Genomic DNA, 12,347 nt, shown 5'->3' with positions numbered 1-12,347 from the left:
TTTTAGAGCAGTGGTTCTCAACCGGTGGGGCGCGCCCCCCCGGGGGGGCGCGGACACTCTACCGGGGGGGCGCGAGGGGGATGGGAAAAAAAAAAAAAAAAAAAATCTTAATTTTTTTTTTTTTTTTTTTTTTTTAATTTCAATTTTTTTCCTGATATGTAGCCTAGTTCAGAGATGATATGTATTTTTTTTCTTTCTTAACTTTTTTTGATAGGTAGTTGCCAAGTCCATCACACAAACACTCCAATCCACTGATATGAGATCAGTTTGCAATTTTCAAGTACTGAATTAATGGTAGGACTGTGGCCACTAGAACTGGTCTCTGGTCAGCAAAGGTCTTGAAAACAGCATAAGTGTGCTTGCGACATGCGTGCCACCCATGCATGTGTATGGGCACGTGTCCCAGCAGATTTTTGAAATCTGAATAAAAAAATTTAAGTTTGTAGTTAGCAAGTGTAACATGTTCTTAGGGCAGAATTTCATAAATAAAGGTTTATTTTTTTAGCAAGATATTTGGTCAAAAGCTAGTTGTCATCCGTCCCTCTGTCCAGTTGTTAGGCATCTGGCTGCTAGCAAGTTATGTTGTCTTGCTAATTTGACTATTCATCTGAACTGAAATAAATATTGACTTTTTCCTTTATTATCTTCGGCAGAATGCACCAGAATGCTTAGATTACATGTTAAAAACACAAAAAAATCTTCTGGGGGGGGATGCCCCCAGACCCCCCTTCAGGGGTTTAGTTTTCTGACAAACATTACAATGGATACTAACATGATTTGGGCATTTGGGATTATAAATCATCTTTGAATTGGTTGTACAGCATATCACATGCTATTCATTCAGGGGTGCGATGGCCACCCCACTCTAGCTCTGTGGCCCACCTTGGCCACCCCCACTCAAAATTTCCTGGAATCGCCACTGAGACACACACAACTCTGCGTTCAGGCTGCACAGCACATAAATCGCAGGTAGCATTTTGTGCTAAATCTGGCCACTTTCCAAATCCAAGACTCAATAGTTGAAACATTCTCTGAACTGGGTTGTCAGACAGCAGTGTTTCCCATTGATCATAGACTTTGTTTTGTGAAGCTTTTTCATAACAGGTATACCTATTGTAGAATTTATTCTGTGTATGTTCTATTTAGGCTACTATTTTCTTCTCTTCTAAGGAGATTTAAAAAAAAAAAAACCTTTCCTCAGTGTCTCATTGATACAATCTCATAATTAGCTTTTAAAGTGCACCAGAATTTAAAGTTAAAATATAAGAAATTTCCGGACCCCAACCCTAAACCCAATGTTCAACTCAAAGGTGCGCCACTGGCCTAGCCCTTGTGATAATAGCAATAATAGATTATCTATCTATCTATCTATCTATCTATCTATCTATCTATCTATCTATCTATCTATCTATCTATCTATCTATCTATCTATCTATCTATCTATCTATCTATCTATCTATCTATCTATCTATCTATCTATCTATCTATCTATCTATCTATCTATCTATCTATCTATCTATCTATCTATCTATCTATCTATCTATCTGTGTAGGGTGGTGTGTGTGTGTGTGGGGGTGGGGGGGTTGTCAGGGTCGGTGGGGGGGCCCAACTGCAATGACCCAGCTTTGGGGGGGCCCAGCTTGCAGAAGGTTGAGAACCCCTGTTTTAGAGGCACAACCAGCAGCAGAAAGAAATGGGGTTTATAAACTCTGGAGAAGACAGCAGGTGCTCTGGTTAATTTAACATGAGGAGAAATGCCCCCGTGAAATTGATCTAGTTTGATTTAAGTTGATGCATCAGGAATTGGATTTACATATTCACAAGAAATAGAAGTGAGCCTGTTCCTTTAATTATTAGTTGAGTGTTTCTTTCACTGTGAGGCCTTCACTAGTAACAAAAACATCACTTTTGCAGATTACATCTGATTTAATTTAAGGTGATAGTGCACAACAGTTTGCACAAGGTATGTAGCCTGTTATAACATTGTAAACAGTATCGTAGTGTAATTATTAATATTTTGCTGTGGAATATGTATTTCAAAAAGCAGAGATTTCAGGAAGTAGTGGGAGGACAACAAAAATTTCACAACCACATGTTGGGAGGAGATGTTCCATTTATTTATTCATTTATCATGGCTATCTTATTTTGAAATTTAGTGTTGATTGTCTATTTTAATTTTAAAAAATTATTCCATTAAAACTGACAATTTAAAATCCATAGAATTTAATGAATCAACAGTTTTTAGTGTCACTTACTATTATCTCAAAATGTTTGCTTTTAATACAGTGTATGCTCTAAATTATTTAGTTTGCCGTATTTGATCCCCCATTTAGAATGGAATCTTTTTTTTTTTTACAAGCTGTCAAATTGTATTGAATATATATAAAAGGCCATCAGACTCCTCATGTGGCCTTTAAAATATCAGCAAATAATGCACATTTTGTCTGCATATGTCTCATTGAACGTATCTACCTGTATGGAAATATGTATGCTAATGAATATGTCATTAAATTGGATATGAAAGAAAAGCTGGGTGGGGAATAAAATTACGAATTGCGTCTCTTCCCACCTGCATGTTTTACAAGAGGCTACAGACGTTTCTCATTGATCATAACCGAGACATCACAGACGTCCCTGTGCTTGCGTTGGGCGTGTAAATGTCCACGTAGTGCATTTTATTACTCTGTATGACAGAGAAATCAAAACTGCCTTTCAATGGCACTGTCGCTGAGTCAGAGAGAGAGAGAGAGAGAGAGAGAGAGAGAGAGAGAGAGAGAGAGAGAGAGAGAGAGAGAGAGAGAGAGAGAGAGAGAAAAAAAAAACTAACCAGCAACCTATGCCCAACTCTGAAATGAGCTATCACCACGTTGGACTAGACAATTCGTAATTTGACAGTAATCCTCATTGTTTCAGTAAATAATTCATGCTCCTTGTTATCTCGTTAACATCGTGCATATTGCAGCAGTATTGGCTAATCAGGAGCAGGCCTATGACGAGTTGTTGGAGTGTCGGAGATAATCATTATCAAGTCGGTACATAAGGCCCTGACACCTGAAGAGGGTCGGCCATTAGCCTGCACACCTCCTGAATGAAACAAACACGAATCAGATCAAACTGGGGCCGAGGTCTTCATGGGTAAATAATAATAATAATAATTTAAAAGGAAACAGAGGCTTTAACATTTTATTTATACGACGATGTATTATTATTTCTTGGGATTAGGATTAGGCTATCATTAGTATTAATATGTGTCTGATATATTTTTTCAAAGTAAAAATCATATTGCTATAATATATTAGCTACTTTTTAGCCTATATTAGCCTACTCCTAATATTCAATCTTGAATAGAGCGTTCCTTTATGTAAATCCGATTTAATCTAAAACTGAATCATATGTAAGTAAATGCAAAATAAATCTAATAATTCACTGTATTGTTATCGTTCTTATTAATAGCATATTATTATTGGCAACATAGGCTCTACGGCTACAATGACAACATAGATAAACTAATTTAAAAAAATATATATATGTGGTGTTCCAGTCACATTTGGATAATTAGATTACGGGCCTGCGTGTTTTTACCATGGCTGACATCCACCCATGCAGGCAGGCCGGCCCACAGTGTTTGACCGTCTCTGGATAAATGTGGAGACAGGGCGGCGTCCTGCCACTTCTCCTCACAGGCTCCGTGTGTCAGAGCAGCACACTTTGACATCACTGCGAAAACACCTCATTCATCAACTCCAGGCTGCGCCGCCACTGAGTAAGATGTTAAAGAGTGAGAGAGAGGGGGGGAATAGGAGGAGGAGGGGTGGGGGATTCGAGAAAAGAAAAAAAATAAGAAAAAACAACAACAGGATTTCGTATTCCCGCACCTCCCCTGACAACTGTGGGATGGGAGACAGTAGCGCCTGGTTTGGTTACTCCCTCTGATAAAAAAAAAAATCCCATCTCCCAAAAACCTCTCCGGTTACCACGGCTGTCAGATGCTGCGTGATTGTCCAGGTCAATGTTGCATTTATAAACTTGGAGCGATTGCAGAAGCCATGGAGCCCGTGCGTAAAGACAGCACAGTGGTTCCGCATGCGTAAATATGAAACGAATGAATATGAGCAGAGTTATTGAAGATCTGTGGTAATTTGGAGCCTTTAGAATATCATCAGATCGAGGTTTTTATATGTATTTCCACACGTAGCAGCACACAAAAAGAGACACAAAACTCCAGTACAAAATACTGCTATGTCTCAATTTAAAAGGCAACTGCAGCAGAAATACTATTGAGTAGCAGTGGGGACAGTGACCTACTGTAGCCATACGTTACAGCAGCAGTGATAATAAAAGCCACAGGCCTAACAGTAGTGTAATATCAACAGCAGCTCTGCTTTAAAAGGATCCCAAAAGGCCTACCTGTATTTAGTCCTAGAAATACTGCTGTGTTACGTAGTCTTTATTCAACGGTGACCCCTTACACACTAAAAGAAAAAATTAATTAAATGTTAATATTCATAGTGTGGTTGCAGCAGAGGCCTACTATAGCGGTAAATAGCATTACGTTACAACAACAATTGAAGTGATAATAAACAAATAAAATTGGTTCAAAATATGCAGAACTAGTGGACTAATTCTAACAGTATTTGTGAGAGTATAGCTCTATTATTAGTGGCTAAAGTAGAGAGCTTTAGGAGATACAATTGTAGCCATAGAAACAGCAGTGGTATTTAAAGATAAGATAAAGCTAATCATTTAGGAATGTAGCAAGGGTTTTGGAGTATTGTGATTTTCAGCTTCCAGTACAAACTGTGATAGTAGCAGCCTAGTAGTAGTAATATTAAACATTAAAATAGATAGTTTTGAGTCTACATTGAAGTAAAACAGGAGTTTTAGTTGTGCTATTTAGTAATAGTCATATTTATTAGCAAATGGCCTATATGTGTAAAATTAGGCTACCCACATCTTCCAGTGCCATGTAAAGCTGGTATTAGGCGAGTTTGATATTAGATAGTATTAGCCTGAAAGCAATAATAGCCTGTAAGTAGTAGCATAAAAGTCATATTAATATTAATATGAATATTAATTATACTTTTTTGAGTATCAGTGTATATTGAAGTAAGCATTTGGCATTACTTGATCAAGTAAAATAGATGTAAATGATTGATTCGGTCCCCTATATTAGTGGCTAGCATTAGTAGTAGACGTAGTAGCAGGCCTAGTAGTATATGCTAATGTCGTAAATAGTGGAGTCCTCAGATCTCTGTGCAGCTCATTCTGCAGTGCTCAGCAGCTATCTCCCGTCCAGACAAAATGTAAACAGACGCAAATACCCGCTGAATGGCTGTGAGTGTGATGAACTGTTTGTCAGCCTCTGTGAAACACGCACGAGGAGCCCCTGTTAAATGAGTGAATGATTCAATTGACACCTCGCCACTTTTGATCACTTCACCTCCACCACTCTATACTCAACAATGTATATTGTGGCTGAGCGAATCATCGCCGGTTCAAAGAAAAGCTGTGCGTGTGTGCTGCTGAGAGTTTGTGCTTCCACACAGCTGAAGCCATTTAATCCTGAAAGAAAGCGTCTGACTTAAATAAACTAATTAGTTGAGGAGGTGGGGTATTGGGGGAGATTTATTGATCACTACAGGGTGAATATGGAGAATATACAAAGAGGACGACGTTAGCCTAAATCAAGACCTTTGAAATAAAGGATACTCGTGAATAAGCCTAAATTAAATTGAGAGAGAAAAAATACAATGTAGAGGCTATTGTTTGATTACTATTATTAAATGTCTCCATACAATGACCGATACATAGGCTACTGTATGTATCACTGTTAAGCAGTCTAGGTGGTAATTGTGAATTGAGTCAGCAGTTCTCAATCGAAGTCATCTTAATTCGTTGTTTTCTTTTTCTTTTACCTTAACATTTTGTTTGAACACACTGATATCGATGCATTGATCAGCCAGGGTTGAGAGAAGTGTTCATATGGATCACTGTGTAAAAATATGCCATTATTACAAATGTAAAAAATAATAATCTTGCTTCCAATATCCGTCGTAAGTAAACGTAGGCCTACAGAAATAACATATTTACAGTCAAATGTAAGCCTATTTAACATGTCAAAAGTATAGTATTTATTGTGCAGACAAATATGATTTATTGCATGATTGTTAATCATGTGGATGTACAATGTATGTGGCTGGTCTAGATGGAGGTAATACTTTAAGTTCTATACTTCATTTGCTATGTTTTTTAACGACCATGTGGCTGTTTAAGTGTTAAATCATAACTGGTAAAGTATAGCTAAATTAATACAATGCAGTAAATAGCCTAATACTGGCCTATATATTTTCTTTTGTGAAAGTGTGAGAAAAAAACGTTTACAGGTAAAATAAAAGTATCTCTTTCAATTGTAAAATATTTGAGTAAATGTATTTAGATATAGGCCTACATTCCAGCAACGCAGTCAACAGAACGTTTGGAATAAATGTAGACTAATAGAAACCAACATTATAGTCTAGAGCTAGAATCAGCCGTATAACAATACTAGACAATACAATTAAATGAAAAAAAATATAGAATTAAATTGGTTATGGATTAAGATTTTACTTTTGATCAAATTTGAATGAAAAAAAAGAAAAAAACTCTCTCGAACATGAGTGCATTTGCGAATTATAAGTGTTCAGACATGATCAAGTCGCCTCTCTCTCTCTCTCTCTGTCTCTGTCTCTGTCTCTCTCTCTGTCTCTCTACCTCCGTGTGATTGATTGGAGGAGTTCATAGGCTGGCACCCCCATCGCGTTTCCAGCCGCTCACACTCACTCATGATTGGTCCGCCTCCCGCAGCCGCCGCCGCCAGAAGCGCCTCCTCTCATAAACCTCGCCAGACCGCTCTAACGTTTCCCATTACTTCCAGGAGAAGCGCAGCAGTGGCTCACTATTACGGACCTTTTGCGTACGCGACCTCTATATGGCACACAAATAGCAGGTATGTAAGAGTTGGAAGAAGCGTTTTTGTTTATTGTCTACTCTTTAGTCCGGTCTGGCTGTCTCCTGTCCCATCGCTTCTTAAAACATCTGGCTTTGAACGCAGCAGCAGCGAAATCATCTTTTCGTAGTGTTTTATCGCTCCAGTCTGCCTGCCTCTCGCGGCCCCTTATCTGCTTTTTGGGTCTTATCAAACGGTTATCTCTTTTGCTGTGAAGACATATTGCGTTTTGTTTCCTATCTCTTATGTGTGCCTGTGTTTGTTTGTGTGTGTACTTGTGTGTGCGTGTGTGTTTGTGGGAGGACAGAGATTTGACAAGGACGGATCCAGTGCCTCTTAATAAGAGCGCCTGATGGGAGTAAACGGCAGTCACTGTGGATTGGAGTGACTTGTATCGTTAGTTATAGGTGTTAGAAAGTCAGTGAACGCAAATGAAAAGTCAGATCCATAGTTTGGTAGTTTTTTGAACTCTCTTTGTTGAAATGTAGCCAAACTTGCTCGCTCAAAAAGATGAAAACGAGCTGCGAATCAGAGGTGCGTTGCGCTTTTCAAGCAACTTGGCGAGTTTCTGTCCAGATGTTTATGGGACCCTTTTATATTTTGAATAATTTGTCCTTCACTTTTGTACCTCATACGTAAAACCTTTATATTTTATATTTTTGATACCCTTCCATCGTTAAGGCTCCAACTCTTTTTTCTCGTTCCAGGGTGGACTACTCCCCTGTCGTCTTTTATTAACCCCTCACGGTGTATGGAAAGTGCTCCTGGATGGACCTGGGCGAACACAGCTGGTCCATGGTCAAGCGAGAAGTATCCAGCAGCCCAGGGTCACCGGCGGAGCAGACCTACCTGCCCGGTGGTGACGGCAGGAGGGACGGCCCCGCCTCGGACGAGCTGAGGACTCCTCCGGGCGACCTGGACGCACTGGGACACCACCACCGGCGCTCCTCGGACGGCAGATCCTCATCGCTACACTCCTACGTTCACTTCGGACACCACCACCATCACCACCATAGCAACACCCTGACCGCCGAGGACATCCCGCTCTTTACGGACTTGGACCAGGGCAGCAAACTCGTCCTGTCCGGCGGAGCGCACAAGGCAGCGAGCCTGCTGGTGGACCCGAGCGACATGTACCAAACGCTGGCCATCGCCGCGGCTCACCAGAGCCAGAGTGGATATGATTCCTCCACCGGCGGTTATACTATGCACTCCAACCCCAACTCCCCCGTCTACGTGCCTAGCTCCCGGGTAGGGCCCATGATCCCCAGCCTCTCTTACCTGCAGGCGAGCGGCTCTGCGCAGCCGAGTCACGCCGTCTCCAGCCACTCGGTCTGGTCGCAGTCGGCCCCGGAGAGCCCGTCGTACAGCACCGGGAGCCCGCATGCCTCCAGCCGGTTCCACTACCCTCCGAGTCCCCCTATGAATAACGGGACGCCCATCAGGGACAGTACCGGCTACAGTAACGCGCTGAACGTGAGCGGCAGAGACCAGTACGGTCTCTCTCGGCCCCTCAGCGGGACCTACGCGAGTCCATACTCTCCATACTCTGTCGCCCCGCAGCTGACCCAGCTGCCCTCGCCGTGGACCGGGGGACCCTTCGACAACACGATGCTGCACACCTTGCAGAGCAGGGGCGCGCCCTTGATCAGGGGACCAAACGGAGGTAAGAAATATGTATTCCCTACTGGAATGAAGTAATAATGATTAATTTGATTTTTAAATTCAGAGCAGGGCTCTGGAATTTCAGTGCAATTTTGTAAAATAATTATTCCCCATGTGGAACCCAGAAAACTCCAACGATCAAATATATTCAGCATAGACTATCCTAATCAATTGAATAGCAAACATATATCATTCTCTTATTGTATGCAAGGACATAACTGACCGAATATGTAGCCTATAGCCATACAATGTATATGAAAAAAATATATATATTGAAGTGTGTCAGGATTATTGCTAGTCATTTTTATTTAAAAAAAAAGCCTAGTGTTTGTCCTTTCTAAAGCTTCAACTTTACGTGAATTTGATTTTGTTTGTTTCACCTGACACATCCACCTGAGAGACATGCACTCTCTTCATCATGTTCCATAACGTTGTGTGTTTGACTGATTTTAAGCCTTTCTGTATTTCTGTGTGTAGTTTCAGATATCCTGGATGACATGGGGGAGAGCAGGGAGTGCGTCAACTGTGGCTCCATCTCCACGCCGCTGTGGAGGCGCGACGGCACTGGCCACTTTCTCTGCAACGCCTGCGGCCTGTACAGCAAAATGAATGGGCTGAGCCGGCCATTAATTAAACCACAGAAACGGACGGTAAGCAGGGGACCACTTAACCGCTCAATTTCCTGCCTAATTACCTCAGACAATGGCCGGAGGTTATCGCCGACGATATTCACAGAGTCTAGTGCAGGAAAAGAGACGTTTTCTGTGATATATCACGCTCTAGCTCATATTTAATTAGATTTTTTTTTCTGTGACTGATCTTGGGCAGAAATGTATTTGTAAAATGCACAGCCTATATTTGACATTTGATTAGAGAGTTGAGGTTTTTGTTTAAATCAATGGCATAGGTGATTTTAAGTTATCATTGAAAAATCATAGGCATTTAGGCGATGCGGGAATATTTGGTTTCCCATGATTTGGTTTTGAATGAATTGAAGTTACTGTTTTAATTGGATTGAGTTATTTGTTAAAGTAATTAATCGGGCACTTCATTTTTCAGCCTTTTCTCCGTTTCTGTCGCCTATTTTAACCTGATTAGGTGGCAATAATGGTTAATATTTTCCTTTTGCCATTACGCGCATTACGCACAGTTTTTTTTGTCAAGCGTGGACTCCCTGAAAATGAACATGCTGCAAATAGCCGTGCGTAAATGGCAGTTAAATAGAGATCATAACAGGGCCCGTGTTATTGTTAGGAAATGGGGTGTGAATGGCCGAAAGTGTAATTGAATTAGTGGGGTGTTTTTCTTTTCTTTTTACTTTGGAAACATTTTCTTTGACTTAATAGGCGGGATGGCAGAGACTCCAAGTTTGCACACATATGTAATTGTTCACTGATATATGTTTCATATTGATTTTAATCATGAATTTTATGTTCTGTTTCTGTCACCAGTCCACGTCCAGAAGAATCGGCCTGTCCTGCGCCAATTGTCAAACCAGCACGACCACTTTGTGGCGCAGGAACGCGGAGGGAGAGCCGGTGTGTAACGCGTGCGGACTGTACACTAAATTACATGGGGTGAGTCAAACATTTTATTTTCCCCATTACTTTCAAAATGTAATATTCACTCTATATTAATCAGTGAAATCATAAAACTCATATTAACCCCTGATCTGAAACCTGTAGGTACCTCGGCCGCTCGCCATGAAGAAAGAGGGAATCCAAACGAGAAAAAGAAAACCGAAAACATTGAATAAAACAAAGGGATCGTCTGGTGGTGAGTCACTGATAATTATTGCTTATTTGACTGACGATTATTCACCTTAAACATTTTATTTTTAAAGAAATGATCTCAACAACAATACATTTCTTATATCTTTTTGTAGGAAATAACAACTCGGTCTCTATGACTCCCACATCCACATCTTCATCAAACTCTGAAGATTGCTCGAAAAACAGTTCTCCCTCCGGACAGGTGTCAGGGGTAAGATTACAAAAACATTTTTTATTTTTTATTCTGGTACATTTGTTTTCAAAGAAAATATTTGTACACACGTGTAATGTGACAAAGAAGTGAAACAAGTCTAACCTGTAGGCCTACAATGCATTGTGGGTGTTTATGATTTTGACAATGCAATCCTCAATTGTTTTAAATGCAAAAATCCTATGCATCTTGACGATGGAATATTTGAATCTGAACAATGCAGCAGGTGTTTGGCAAAAAAAAACAGCAGTCATCACTCTGCGGTGATGACTGCTGTGTCTTCATAATATTAAACTAAGATGAGCTTCACATTGCTCAGGATCTGGTGCTTTTTCCCAGTGATGTAATGAAAGAGTCATCTCAGTCTAAAAAACAAATATGATGGCATGCAAATGCTTATTTAATATATCAGGAATGTCTGCTTTGAAACAGGCAAGGCAGCCATTTCTAAGATAAAAAGGCTAAAGCTGTGTACTCTTCCATAACTGATTAGTGGTTGAACCAAATTACAATACAAAGAGGCTATAGATAATTGTGATTACCTAAACCTTTTTACTGGACTGTGTACATTTAGTTATTATATCAATTTGCTTATATTAATTTGCAATTTCTACTTTTCATTATGTTTTTATGCCATTATTTCTATTACTTTAGTTTTTTTTTGTATGCTCTGTATAGTATATTTATTAGTATAAGTATTATTTTTCCAGAAGGACATTTTTGTGTTAGTATTCACACTTGATGGCTAACAAAGCTATTATGCTGTTGTTGAAAAAAGGAAAAGAAAATTATTTAAAAAAAGAAAAAATACAATTTTGCTTTTATTTCCTGTGTATCTTTAGGTCAGTTCGTCCGTGCTGTCCAGCTCAGGGGAGGGAACAGGCTCCGGCTCTGGCTCGGTGAAGTACCCGGGACAGGACAGCCTGTACACCAGCGTGGGTCTGTCCCAGCCATCAGATGTAGCTTCAGTGAGGGGTGAACCCTGGTGCCCCATGGCTTTAGCCTGAACAGTCACAAAAATCTTTTGGGAGGACAGCAAATCCCTTTGCCCCCTTCTGTTTGGATTTCTATGTAGTGTGGAAGTATTTCTGGGGGCAACATTGTGTTTCCTTCCATCGTAGCCAATTGGAGAAGACGCGGACAGGGGGAGAAGAAAAAAAGGGTCGAGGCGACCTTAATCTTGAACCGAGCGCAGTGGAGTAGCTGGGATTGGTTTCCATTTTGGTGCAGGGATCTTGTTGTTGATGCCGAAATAAAACGAAGGGAAATCTCCAGGCCAGGCAATCAATCAGCCCCGGCCTGCTTTCGGAAATGGCTTCTGGACTCTTTGTCATGCACTCGACCTCTCTCTCCCATCCACGGCACAGAACCAAGGTGTCTTTTTCCTTAACAAATAATGCCAACATTATTACAGTACATTATGGATTTCCTCTCCGAAAGAAAAAGCTGTTGATCGGATACCACTGCTTCGTAAAGCGCTGTATTCTCTAAAGACATTTATATATTTTTTGTTGTTGTTCCTTTTTCCCTTTCCACAACTGGAATCATGCCACAAGTGCCAAGACAACTTTTATGAATCAAAAAAAAGAAAAAAAATATTTATAAAATCTTCCATTTATGAAAACATGGCTATGATTGTTAATAAAGATATAATAATAGATTAGAAGTTTAGCCATTTCTGATGTCTTCTTTTCTATTTTTTGTTTCTTTAGAA

General features: G+C 40.3%; 1 protein-coding gene across 1 annotated transcript; it reads left to right on the top strand.

Annotated features, from left to right (window-relative positions):
• Positions 1 to 7,753: 7,753 nt before the first annotated feature.
• gata6 (GATA binding protein 6) lies at positions 7,754 to 11,640 on the top strand (the record flags this gene model as incomplete). Its single annotated transcript, XM_080034029.1, has 6 exons — positions 7,754 to 8,651; positions 9,134 to 9,300; positions 10,102 to 10,227; positions 10,336 to 10,426; positions 10,536 to 10,633; positions 11,476 to 11,640. The coding sequence occupies 6 exons, from the start codon at positions 7,754 to 7,756 to the stop codon at positions 11,638 to 11,640; spliced, it is 1,545 nt and encodes a 514-aa protein (XP_079890155.1).
• Positions 11,641 to 12,347: the final 707 nt, after the last annotated feature.

This window comes from Ammodytes marinus (genome assembly GCF_949987685.1).
Source record: "Ammodytes marinus genome assembly, chromosome: 9".
NCBI lineage: Eukaryota > Metazoa > Chordata > Actinopteri > Uranoscopiformes > Ammodytidae > Ammodytes > Ammodytes marinus.
The sequence above is the reverse complement of the archived record's forward strand: the minus strand, read 5'-3'. Positions and strand labels throughout refer to the sequence as shown.